Source organism: Lonchura striata, chromosome 1A, assembly GCF_050655825.1.
Source record: "Lonchura striata isolate lonStrDom1 chromosome 1A, ASM5065582v1, whole genome shotgun sequence".
NCBI lineage: Eukaryota > Metazoa > Chordata > Aves > Passeriformes > Estrildidae > Lonchura > Lonchura striata.
In genome coordinates this window covers 52203338-52216727 of record NC_140741.1, presented here as the reverse complement: position 1 = coordinate 52216727, position 13390 = coordinate 52203338, and the positions used below count along the sequence as shown (strand labels likewise).

At 34.7% G+C, this 13390-nt stretch overlaps 1 protein-coding gene across 1 annotated transcript in view; it reads right to left on the bottom strand.

Moving 5' to 3' along the window:
* Positions 1-13390, bottom strand: part of PTPRQ (protein tyrosine phosphatase receptor type Q) — a 128904-nt gene that overhangs the window by 28979 nt on the left and 86535 nt on the right. The window contains exons 45-50 of the mRNA XM_085569150.1: positions 10273-10459; positions 7796-8040; positions 7128-7194; positions 6398-6556; positions 4883-5105; positions 4366-4439 (exon numbers count right to left, since the gene is read on the bottom strand). Of these exons, the coding sequence (XP_085425276.1) occupies positions 4366-4439; positions 4883-5105; positions 6398-6556; positions 7128-7194; positions 7796-8040; positions 10273-10459 (955 nt within the window). The remainder of the gene's footprint in view (positions 1-4365; positions 4440-4882; positions 5106-6397; positions 6557-7127; positions 7195-7795; positions 8041-10272; positions 10460-13390) is intronic.

Genomic DNA, 13390 nt, shown 5'->3' with positions numbered 1-13390 from the left:
TTCCTGCCATATGAAATTATTTCCTGGACAAGGAACGACATCCTCCCTACTGGAAACACTGGGGAAGACCATAGTCTTGGCTTTGTGATTTTTGGATCTGGACTGATGTACACAAGAGAATGTGAGTAAAATTCAGAATGATTCTAATTTATCTTAAGAAATCACCTTAAAACAGTGGGATGAACTTTTGTAAAAACAAGTGCATGGTTCTACATGTAGGCAGGAATAATCAGCTACAATAATACAGCATAGGAAACAGTAGGATAGGTAGAAATTTATCAGAAGAGAGATTTTTGTAAACTCACACCAACATGAATAAGCAATATCAAGCCTGTATGAAATGACAGACAACAGAATTCAGTATAGTTTGAAAAACACCTGAAACAATCTTTCCACTGCATTAGTAAAATTTTAGATTCAACACTGGACATTACAAGGTAAGAAAAAAATTAATCTTAGATAAAGATAATGGAATAGAAAAGCAAGTACATACACAAATGTTTCAATGAGAAAATGAATGAAAAATTCCTTCCACTCACTTTTCACTGTGATAGGGCAAAAGTATTAACAATGTGAAAGAATAGAATATCCAAAGGAACCTCTTACAAAAGTTCTACCTATTTTGCACTGAACATTGAAGTCTATTTTCAAATGTACAATTAACATTAATCTAAAAAATGCAGATGTTATTAAACAAAACAGTGCTGGTAGAATGACAGCCAAGAATTAAAAAAACCCACATTTTCTCATGCTTCTTTGCAACAGAGGAGGACTAAACATATCTCTGTAGATATGTCTGTAGAGATAATCATGGGCATGGAAAAGGAGACAAAATAGTGAATATCATGACTTGTAATTCTGAAGTGCTGCACTCAATACATGATGATAAAAATTGCAATAATAAAATCCCATAAGGTCAGGTTCTATGCAAAAGACAGTGTCAGGAAATCCCATTTTGATTATTTCCTGTTCCATGAGTTTTATGTTTAACATGGAAAAGGTACACTTACACAGGACTACCAGTTGCCCCACAGTGATTTACAGAACCATCAGAGTTTACAAAAAGGTTACAAGATGCCCTAACATATTACAAATTTAAATAGTATTTATCACTGTACCTTAATTATCTCATGCAAAAATGCTGATCTTTCATTGTAGCATGGACAATAACTTTGCAATGAGAGTTATGTATTGTGAGGAAGAAACTCTACCTCTTCAGGTCAAAAGGAAGGTTGTGGTACACCAAATATGATTGGGTGGGTAGACCCTATTAAAATGCATCCTTTACTATATTTAAAAAACATTATTTCAGCTGTATATTCCCATGACTTCAGTGTTCCTCCCTAATAAAATTCCTATTATCTACAAAAGCATCTGACATGTTTCACAAAATGATTTCTCAAGATTTTCCTTTTTTTTTTTTGCTTCAAACACGTAATATTAAATTGCACCAAAAGGTTAACTTGCTAATTTTTCAGATCAAAGATCTTTTATATCAGTAGATTATGAAACCAGAGGTTTTTTTGAACTGTTATGAATACCTGTGCCAGAATTAAAATTGAGGTTTCAGCTAATAAAATGAAAGTGTAATGTTGGAAACCCACAGATTTCAGAGATTATTAATAAAGAAGCTGACTGATTTAAAATCAAATTGCAATTTGGATTGCAGGTAGCATAAATTTCTCCTGGGGAGCGGCTGATCTTATGAGTGAAGTAATTGGTTTGCAAAGATTAATACAAGCTGACTTTTTGGCATGTTTTCTGAATTATATTTTTAGAGCAAGCTGGAAGTTCCTATAACCAAGCAAGTTCTTGGGCAAATTTCCTCTTGCTATGTGTCTCAAGAGTGCTCTATCTTCAGGACCATCCAACTGCAGTACTTGCATCACTTGTGATATATCAACTTGGTGTTAATGTCCTAGCACTTTTAAGAAAGCATGCAAAAAGAGCTTTTGATTATCTATTCCACATAAAATGGAATTAATCTGAAATTTAGAAGCTCTGAAATTTGGAAGCTAAGGCCAGACAAAAGTGTGCTGTAGTCCAGCCTTAGACACCAAAAAGCAATGCTTGATGTTAAAGTTTAGCACAGAAGGCATTGGATGGGTATAAGTAGACATGGATATCTGAGGAATTTATCAGGTATTATTTGGTATTTTCTCTATTACATTTTATTCAGCATACAAACAGATCTTGCTTATTTATCTTGTATAGGCAGAAAATGTCACAAGTTTTCAGTAACAGCACATAAGGCAATGAATTACACTACCTGACTGCCACTAAGTATTGCAGATTTTTCTGTTAGAAAGGAGAAAATTGCCCAGAGGATTGGATACAGTTGGACTAATTTCTAGTAAATTTATTTTCCCTGATTGGACACACTATCTTTCCCTTACTGGTAAAAATATTTGCTTCATTTGCTTAAAACTTTTAAACTCAAAACATATAAAGAGAACTTGTATGTTGCACTTTCCAAAGCATTCTGGGCTGGAGAAATAGTGCCAGATCCTTTCAGAACATTCAGGTAATGAATTAGCATTTCAGGGTCTTCAGTATCAGATCATGTAACAAATTCCTAAAATGGATTAGATGAATAAAGGAGCTCATGTCACAGAAGATGAATGCCAAATGAAAAATATGTGCCCACTAAAATTCTTCTGGGTACTCATCCAGTTGTCTTGATATCCATTTTCAGAAATGCAGGGCTAAGACTTAGTTAAGTTTTTGACTTACAAAATATATTAAAAGAACTTACAGATCTCATTGCAATCTGCTACAAGATGTCATTCCCAGTTTTGGGGGTATAGCAACATGGCCAAGAAGGAATTGTGTTTTATTTCAGACCAAATAACTGCTGGCCTATTTGCTAGTGACTTTACAACCAGATGGATTCTATTAGACAATATTAATTTATTAATTCATATGGAGCTTTGTCTATATCTAAAGCATGAAGGGGCCAAAGGGTCATGCCCTCAAACGACCTGCCATTAAGCTCACTGGAATATAATCATAGAATCATTTAGGTTGGAAAGATCTTTAAGATAAACAAGTCCTATTGCTAACCTAGCACTGCCAAGGCCACTACAAATCCTGTCCCTAAGTGCTACATCTACACATCTTTTAAATACCTCCAGGGATGATGACTACCACTTTCCTTGGCAACCTGTTCAAATGCTTAATGCTATTTCTGTGAAGAAATTTTTCCTTATATCTGATATGCTCTAAACCTCCCCTGTCACCACATTTCCTCTTATCATATTGATAGGAGTAGAGATCAGCACCTATCTTGCCACAACCTTCTTTCAGGTAGAGAGTGATAAGATCTCTCCTGAGCTTCCCTTTCTCCAACCTAAATGTCCCCAGCTCCCTCAGCTGCTCCTCATAGGATTTGTGCTCCAGACCCTTCATCAACTCCATCGTCTTTCCCTGGACACACTCCAGCACCTCAATGTTTTTTGTACTGAGTTCAAAACTGGACACAGGACTCGAGCTGTGGCCTCACTAGTGACAACTATAGGGAGACAATACTTGTCTCTGCTGGCTACAATATTCTTGATCCAGGCCAGAATGCCTCTGGACTTCTTGGCCACCTGGGCACACCCTGCCTCATGTTCAGCTGCTGTTGACCAGCACACCCAGGTCATTTATCCCTTGGGGATCATTCCAGCCACTCTGCCCCCAGCCTGCAGCAGTGCACAGGTCCAAGTGCAGGACCCAGCACTTTGCCCTGTCAAACCTCATTCAGTTGGCCTTGGCCCATCAATCCAGCCTGTCCAGATCCCTATGCAGAGCCTTCCCACTCTCCAGAAGATCAACACTTGGTGTTACCTGCAAACTGACTGAAGGTGCCCTAGATCCCTTCAGCCAGGTCATTAACAGGGACATCAAACAGGACTGGCCAAATAGTGAGCCCTGGGGAACTCCACTAGGGACCAGCTGCCAGTTGGATGAACTCCATTTAACCACCATTCTTTGGGCTAAGCCACCCAGCCAATTTGTTGTACATCCAATACTTGTTCAACATCCAACACAGAAAGAAACAGCACAAACAGAATAGCTACAATAGTTTGACAAACAAGATGAACTATCCTGGCAACATCTTTATTGGCATAATTGAATCTCTGCAAACAAACTTCATCAATACGGTCTCTTCATTTAACAGTCCAGGCTGATGTAGAATCCCTTGACTTCTTCAAAAGGACAAACAAGGCAATGGATATATTTCTTCAGCCATTCTAGTTCTGCTACATCCAATAAACATAGAGATTATTAACTTCCTAGAAACCACTGTATTAAAAAGAAACATGGAACTGTGTAGACTCTTTAAAAATAGAGAAATACTTTAGTAAATTACAGTCTTCTTACCCAATGTTTTGACAGGGTCAGAATAGTCAGAATCTGTAAACTGCCCTTTAATGTTAGTTGCTCTGAATTTAAATCTGTGAAAGAAAGCCAGGAAAAGTAATGAAATAAAGTTTATATGCATTTTCTTAAATATGGTTTCACTTACAAACTAAAAGAATATATTTAAGTTTAGTAGAACATAATTTTAAATCATTATTCACCTGCAAAAGTGACATTATGACAGACGTCAAGAACTCTGTGTCAAAATCTTAAATGTATTAAAAACCCCAATGTTAAATACTTATCTTGAATTTGGATTTATTTAAGAACTCAATAAGCATCTTCATTTGCTTGAAAATTTTGTAAAAATATTGTCTCCCATATCTATGCTCAGCCAAAAAAATTAAAAATTAGATATGTATTATAATCTGTTCAGTTTCCTCCTTTTCTAATTTAACTATATGTTTTGAGTGTTTGCATAAATCCATATTGCACTTTAATCTTTCTCTTGGACAAACATGGAGACAAATGTACTTACAGGTACTGCCTTCTTGGTTTCAGAGGGCCATTACATATTTTGTCTTGACTGCCTGGTATCAGACATGTAGTATCAGCACCTATGATATATATATCTTCTTTCCCACTCAGATCTTCTTTTTCTTCTATGCATGGTGGGTTTGGAAAGCCTTCATTTGCAAAATATGGCCTTGGTCTGTTGAAGTAGGCATCATACCACTTTGTAACATTCCCATCATGCTGGGCTATTGTCAAGAAAAGAAGTAATAGATACAATTTAAATTCTAACCAGACTAAAATTGAAGAAATTACATACAGAATTTTTTTTAAGAGCTTAGTATACTATAGGTGCAATTTACACAAATGAGCATATAACTGAATATGCATTTAAACCCAAATTTTCTTACAATCCACACTATCCATGTTTTGTCAACTCTGAGTAAACGAACTAAATCACATCTGGAAAATTTGAGGGGCAATTTCACACAGCAGTTCTGTCTGTAGAGTATATTACTTGTGCAAGACACTCGACTTTGAAACTGAGCATGGCTAGCTAGCAAAGCCAGTAAAAATTTTTTGTCTGAATACAGTAACAATGCTTTCATAAATTAAATTACTAGATTTCGATACATGGATTGTACCCAGCAACTCATGAGAAAAAAACTTCACAATGTTGCTTAGCATGGTATTTGTTTATCTTTCAGTTCACGAGAATCTTCACTGCAATAGCTATGAAGTAAATGTCATTAGGATTAGTGCAAGAATGCAAAATTCAGAAAAAGGTGAGACACTTAATGTCACAGGGACATTTTTTGTCTGTGCACCTCTGAAAAATCCTGAGAGAGAGAGAAATGTGACAACTTAAGGTGTGTTTACTTAATGTGCATACTTTACTTCTATACTTTGAAACAAAGTAAAATCAGGCATTTAAATACATGGAGTTGTCCTTCTTAAGTAAGCATGACCATGAGATGTCCTATCATAAAACTCCCACTCACATTGGTAAGCAATTACTCAAAAGGTTTTACAGAACTGTTCACACAAGTAAATGTTCATCAGCCCGTACAAGGGAATAAACATTCTTACCCACAGTCTGCAGAGGGGATTTATATAACTCTCTGCCCCCATAATGAAATGGAAATCAACTGCACATGGCTGCATTACTTTATGGGCAACACTAATAGCAACAAAAGAATAACCTTGCCAAACCCCAAAATTCTCATATTTATTTATACTCACAAATATCAAATGTTGGGGTGTTTTTCAAGGAAACAGAAAATAAAGAACTATAGTGATAAAATTAGAGACTGGATAATATTGATGGCTTTAAACAGCATGGAGAACACTTCACTGGAAAGCATTCTCAGAATCCAGTACCCAGCCCACAGGTATTGTGTGCCCTAAGTGCAGTTGCTGCAGCAGAAGTGACTTTGTTTTCTGTCTTCTAAAATAAAATTACTAAAATCCATGAAACAAATGAAAAGGACAAACAGTCTGAACCTGAAAACAGTTTTTCAGAGAATTTATTAAACTCTACCTCCAGCTTCCACAACAAGAACTTGTATCTTCTTGATAGGGCCATGATCATCACTGTAATAACATATTGGCATTCTGATTGTAATTGTTGTAGCTGTGACGAGTAATGCTCCACTGGTATCATAAACTGGTGCTGGTTTCTTTTTGGGCCTTGGTGGTTCTGTTTTTAAGAAAAGATATAGCACACAGTTCTGTTTTACAATATTTTCACTGCAGGTACAGGCACATAGCTGAGTTATGCAAAAAAAAATCTCCAGCGTATTTTCAGGGACTACTTAATGTTCTACTTACTGTCTTAAGCCTCTAAAAACTATATTCTGATAAATGCCTACATATATAATTTTCAATTAAAAGAAAAAACAATAAAAAGAGTGAGTTTTAATTTTTCAATTAATATCAATCAATGACTTTATTTTGACAACTGTGATACTGCAAACTTAGCTATTCTATGTCATATTCTAAGCTGTTTGCTGATGGTGACTAAAATATTGAACTTGATATGATAATTTCAGTGAATCTGCAATTGCTTGACAGTATGATTCGGATACAAATAGTAAATGATCAGCAAAACTGAACACTATAATTCAAGGGGATCAATTATACATTCCTGTTCCTACATTATGTGGCCCCTAAATAATAGCTCAAGGCACACAGCAGTGTAATCATAGATGGAACAGCAATTTCTTCAGACTTTATAGAGATTTCAGATACAATGTAACTTATGGACATACCTTTGATATCCATGGTTATTTTCAATTGAATTTTTGGCCCTGCACCAGCACCATTGATTGCATACACCTGAAAAAAACCAAACATTTGTTTTAATGAGTATTGTAATAGCTTCATATTGGCCAATTCTGGATATATCTGTAGCAACAATAAATGCCGAAACACTCCTTTTGATACTCACACTAGGCTAGAACTTACTTTACATTGCTTTGAAATCCTACGTATGGTAAAACTTCATTGCTTATAATGTAGCTCTTAAAAGAGAAGTAAGCAGGTAATGATCTTTCCTCCTCGCATGTCCCAGTCTCTGACTATTTGAAAGTACTTCATGCACATAGTTCTAGCAAGCTCCCCTTGCAGAACTGGACCTTTCATGTCCAGTGAGCAATGCCAGTACTGGAATTAAGAAAGAATTTTAGTCCTGTGCTTGTGACTATGTGTCATGAATTGCTTTGCTAAGTACTGGTCATCCAGACTAGTGATGCATCCTTCTCCCACTCACTTTATCCTGTTCATTTCTCCCCTTGTTCCTCACACTTGCCTTTCTTTGCACCCTAGCTAACATTCTTGGCATGAAAAATCTCATATTCAGCCAAAATTTCAAACTAATCTCACACTTTTATCAAGGAAAAGGAAATACTCCCTGCTTCCAAAATATATCAGTTCTTACGCTGACATTATAGGTATGTCCTCCTTTTAGTCCTTCTATCATGGCAGTGACTGACTGATCTTTTTTTTCAATGACACTAAGGTTGTGGATCTGGATGGCAGCAGGGTCATCTTCATTGTAAACCATAGCTTGATACACTTGAATATTTCCATTTGGTTCAGATGGTGGCACAAATGTTACTTGGAATTTTGTTACTTCATCTGGTATCTTCTGAAAAGTTATGTTGTTAGGTGGGTCTTCAGGCACTGAAATAAATATTTCAATGGCCCACTTAATCAGTTTACTACTATTATTATCAGAGTAAAACACAAAAAACTCAAATTATATTTTTTGTATATCAGTATTATTTAATTGATATTTTCTTCATTTTATTACAAATTCTCAAATACTTATTGCATGTGCAAATATTCATAAACACAATAAAGTCAAATATCTACTGAAATCCTTTCTTAATGATGGCACTGAATGCTACAAACTTTTAAAATTATGGTTAGATAACACTCAGTAATGGCTACTCATAAAATTTTTTTCTGATTATCTATTTGAAAAGCCTGAAAGTATCATTATACCTGGAAACACATCTGGGGTATACAAATCCTTGCACAAGTTGACAAGCAAGAAGCAAGGCTCAGTTGAGTACTCCTCTCTGAAAACAGCGGAGTATTCCTCTGTTAACAGCAAGTTCCCTCCCAACATGTAAACAAGCTACTGTGCTCCTGACTCTCTGCTTATCACAACTAAATCTTTAGGAAAATTTTTCCACTAACTGAAGCCCAGACAAAATCATGCCTTTTTCCTGGAGGCAGTATCTTGACAAATGCTGATTCCAGTAGCTCATTCTTAAGACAGCAAAGGTATAAATCATTTTCCCAATGTCCCTATCTGAAAGAAAAGGCTGTAACATTCTTTCCAGGCAGCTAAATATTTATTGCTCTATCTGAGCAGACAAGTATGTGGCGTGACCTCTAAATAGTGAAATCAAGTGATGGAAGGTAAACACATTCCCTCAGCCAAGGATTTAGACGCAGTTGTCCTATTTCCTAGGTTTTTTATACCAGGTAACAAATACTGAAGCTTCTCTGGAGTAAGTCTGTCTCAACTGATCCTAACTAAGCCATATGCTAAACTGTACAAACCAGATGAAATGAGATGGAAAAGAAACCCTGTTCCTCTCTAAAGTTATGGCACCTCCTAATGTATCACATATTTATATAAGGAAAAGGGCTACCAGAAAGGGTACTACAGGATGCTATCTGTCTTAGAATAGACCCAGTTACTGCAGAGCTACATCTTTTTCCACAGCAAAAGAGCATATCATCTTCCAGGGATAGAAATAGGTCATGAAATCCTTAGAATTTATCTTATTTAAAGCATAGGAGATACACACACATATATGTGTGTGTGTGTGTGTGTGTGTGTACATACCATATCATATCAATTAGGGACCCAGGCTTTTCATACATCAAAGGAAAAATAAATGATAAAGTCACTGTGTAGTATATTTAAATTTGACATTAACTTGAATATGTAACTAAAAAGTTGTTCTGCAGCAGATCCACTATAGATAAGGTTAGCATGCTTTATTCACAGGTGATAATTAGCTTGAATGAAACAGAACTTTAATACCTCTCGAGAAAATATTTTCAGTGTTTTTCTTGTTTGTTTGTTTAAACAACGGAAAACAATTCAAAACCAGCAAAGAGAGTAGACAGAGCACAACCATGATGTATGTACGTAAAGTTAGGACTAAATCTTCCCCATGTACATATTTATATTTTTTTACTATTTATAGTTTTCTAAGCAAATGCAAATCCCATCTACTTTTCTTTAACATCTCATTTCTCTTTTATTTCTCTGACTAACTTAACAGCATCATCTACTTTTGTCACCTTAATATCTGGCTCATTCTCCAAATTGTTTAGAATCTGTGGAACAGCTAACTCAAGCAGAATTTCCTATGGGTGTTCACTAGCAACTTCCTTCCACAGAGAATACACAGATAATGTCCTCAAGTCTGCACAGATACCACTTATAAATGGTAGGATTCACTTCACTTAATTTTTTATGTTTAAATTTTGCACCAAAACCAAGGATGCTTTATGAAATATTCGTCAGTCTCTTAACAGATACGTCCACAAAGGAGTCATCCCTGCCTAAGACAGGTATCTCATATATATGTGCTAATGTACAGAAAGAACCTCTCTCTTCATTGGCCATAGAAGTAATCTAGTTGGTCATGTTCCACATATCCAAATTTTATATAAGCAAGATAGGATCCCAGCGTAACTAAAGGTAAAACTTAGTATTTATAATCATCCCTTTTTTGTTGTCTGACAGCTTTTTAAATATTAAAGAAAAAATATTGTGAGGACAAATCTGTATTAAGAGCCCACCTTGTGTTCAAAGTCCTCATGTATTTGTCAAATTAAAGAAAAACTGTGAATTTTGATCTGTATAAAGTAGAAAAAATTACAAACCTGCCTCAAAAGTGGAGATAATTACAGGGGAACTAGCCTTGCCTTCTAGCAGTGCAGCATTAACATCCCCCGTAAAGGCAATGATCACAACAGAATACCTCGTAAATGCTTTCAAATCAGAAATTTCTAAGACTGTATCTTCCTCATTTGTCTTCAAAAACTGAGCTTTATAGTTGTCATTATCCACCTGTAAAAAACCAGTAAAATAAAAAGAAAGTTGTTACAAGTCTTGAAACAGCAAAACTAAGAAATTTTTACTTGAACATCTTATTTAAGTTTTATTCTTTCACTTTCCTAACTAATTATATAGAAGGGTTCATAAGAAGTCTCTGGATACCAAGTGTACAAAGCTGTACTGGGAATACACTCCCATCTAACCCATGTGCTGCCTTTCTGGCACTTCATGTAGTTTGTGGTTAAGGGAATGAGCTCTTTGGTTGGTGTGGTCTCACACCAAGCAAACATGAACCAGTTTGGAGACACTGGGCCTGGGCAATTATAGTGACCTGAAACAAGCATCAAACTAGACAAAGATCCAGAAGATGAGTAGCTATATAGCAGAGATTGTTTGGAGGACAATTAGAAAGTTGGGCAGCAATATATAATATTGATACAACAGCAGAAAGTGCAATTCTTCTTTGGATATATGAATAGAAGCTCTTTTTCATGAGAGAATTGGGAAGGATTCATTCTCCCACTAGAAAACCTGGAATGCTTTAAGGTTTAATTTAAAAATGGGTAGATTATAGGGGAACTAGTAATAACTTCAAAACACAAATAAGGATGTCAATAAATTGAAGATAACACACTGTTTAGAGGGTTCACAATAAACATAGAACATTTATATAGACTAATTTATATACACATAGAATATTTATATAAACATAGAAATTTTACTTACACAAAACCCAACTAGAATTAAAAAATACACAATCTGCATTGATATACCTAAAACCTTGACTATTAATTTAGTTATATGCTAAAATAATATATTGAGATCTGCTGAGCAATTTTCAGCACTGGACATTATATGAAAAAGATAATGAATAATTTTTGAGGAATTCTTTAGGTACATTTGTTTCTGTGTTAGAGCAGGCTACAGATTGGATTACATCGTGGATACCTCTCATCTTTACGTCTCAAATAACCTATTGTTGTGTAGAAAAATCTCCAGTGTTGGACTTCATATCCAATTAATCACTTCTAATGGTAGCTTCAAAAACAAGGAAAAGGAAAAAAAGGATGATGCTTTTCTAGTGTTTCATCAAGTATAATTTACAAAATTGTATTTATGTATATTCCCACTGATTCAGTTAATAATGTTTTTATTATTCTTTCTTCTCTGTGTAATTTGAAAAGAGAATTAGGTAGCTGTACAGTAGTTTTCCCACTGAACAAAATCTGTATTAAATGCAGCTGATAAAACATTAGAATAGCTCAAGCATATCATTTATTTGACAGATTGGCATTTTTCCCCACTGAGAATTAACCTGAACTAAACTTTCTGATGAATTACACAGACATTCATTTCCTGGGATGGCCATCAAGAGCTGAAACATTTTCTTATTCCTGACTTATCAAAAATCTGGCCTATAAATATTTATCCAACAGCTAAAGCAAAGTCACAGCCCTGCATCATTAAATGTATTTTTATTTTCCATGAAGTTTAAAGGTTAAGTTCCATTTTCCTTATCTATTTCCAGGAATATTTTATTCAGAAATACTTATTCAGAATTATAGTATGGCAAACTAAAACATGACTTGGAGGAAAAACAATGGAGTAGTTTTTAGCTTTTCTGATCCTTAAACCTGCAAGGCACATTCTAGTAATTTAAACAGAATCCTAATACATTCAGTTATAAATACTAATTATTAAAATTTAGTATATAACAGAGGAGAAACCTGTATTACTCTGTTCTATGCTGCTATTTTTATAAATATTTAAAGATACTCAGTTGAGAATAAAAATGAGTAAAATTATATATACTGGAAGTTTGTGGAATTTGGAGTCTTCATAAAACTTTCCCACTGAGACAATAAAATATATACTAAAAATTTTACCAAAAAACACTAGAACAGCTTTGCTGGTCTTAAAGAAGGAATAGGTTTGTCTACTGAAATTCTCCAGTACTGGCACTCGTAGTTACTGGTCATTAGACAGACAACATTACGGACAATAATTACAGGGAATCCATAAACATAAAGCTGGTTATCTGAAATATACTTGGAAGAAAACCCCAAAAAACTCTCTTTGTAAAAACAAAACTGATCCTCCAAACTGAAGATTTGAAACAGTTTTTTAAGTTCCTTTCAAATGCTGGCAAGTTAATCCTTCACAAGTTTTATTATAACTTATATTGATAAAGTATTTATAATATTTTTAGAGTGTAGATTGAGATTATATCATTTATAATAACAGAAAGAGAGGAAATTGTTTCAATGCAAATGGATAAAATATTAAACCCCCAAAAAATCAACCATTGAAAACTGAATTTTTAAATTTTATAAAAAACATGAAAAGTTTTCCTACTGATGCACTAAAATGTTGCTTAGTCAAAAATGACAGGAATTTTTCACATTTCCACTCTAACTTTATTAGAGTAGAAATAAAACTCGCTATGTAGTTTTTAGTGACCTACCCACTGGGCCAAGCAATCACCACTGTAAGTCCTCCCCTTGTACATCCTTCATCCTGCCATGAAGCTGCAGTAAGCATGTTCAGAACTGAGCTGATTTCTCTCTGCATGTTGTACAGTGAACTTAGAGGAAGAGAAAATTCAAGGACTACACATTACTCTCTCTTGTAACTTTTCTGAGTAGCTTAAAAATATTTGGTATTTTTTACTGATCTCCTTATACATTTTGATTGCAGAAATATCTCAGCATTAATATATTAGCAGATCTGTAATTCTTGTGATGGATTCATAAAAATTAAATACACACACATAGTCTCACAGAAAACTTAAATTTCTGTTTAAAGACCTTAAATAGTTTGAAGTACTTTAATTTTTTTCCTACTATCTAACAGAATGATTCAAAATTTTTGAAACTGTAAACAGCAACTTTTCCTAGGTAGCATCTAGTAAACTACGTCCTATTTTCTCTTAAAGCCCTGTTT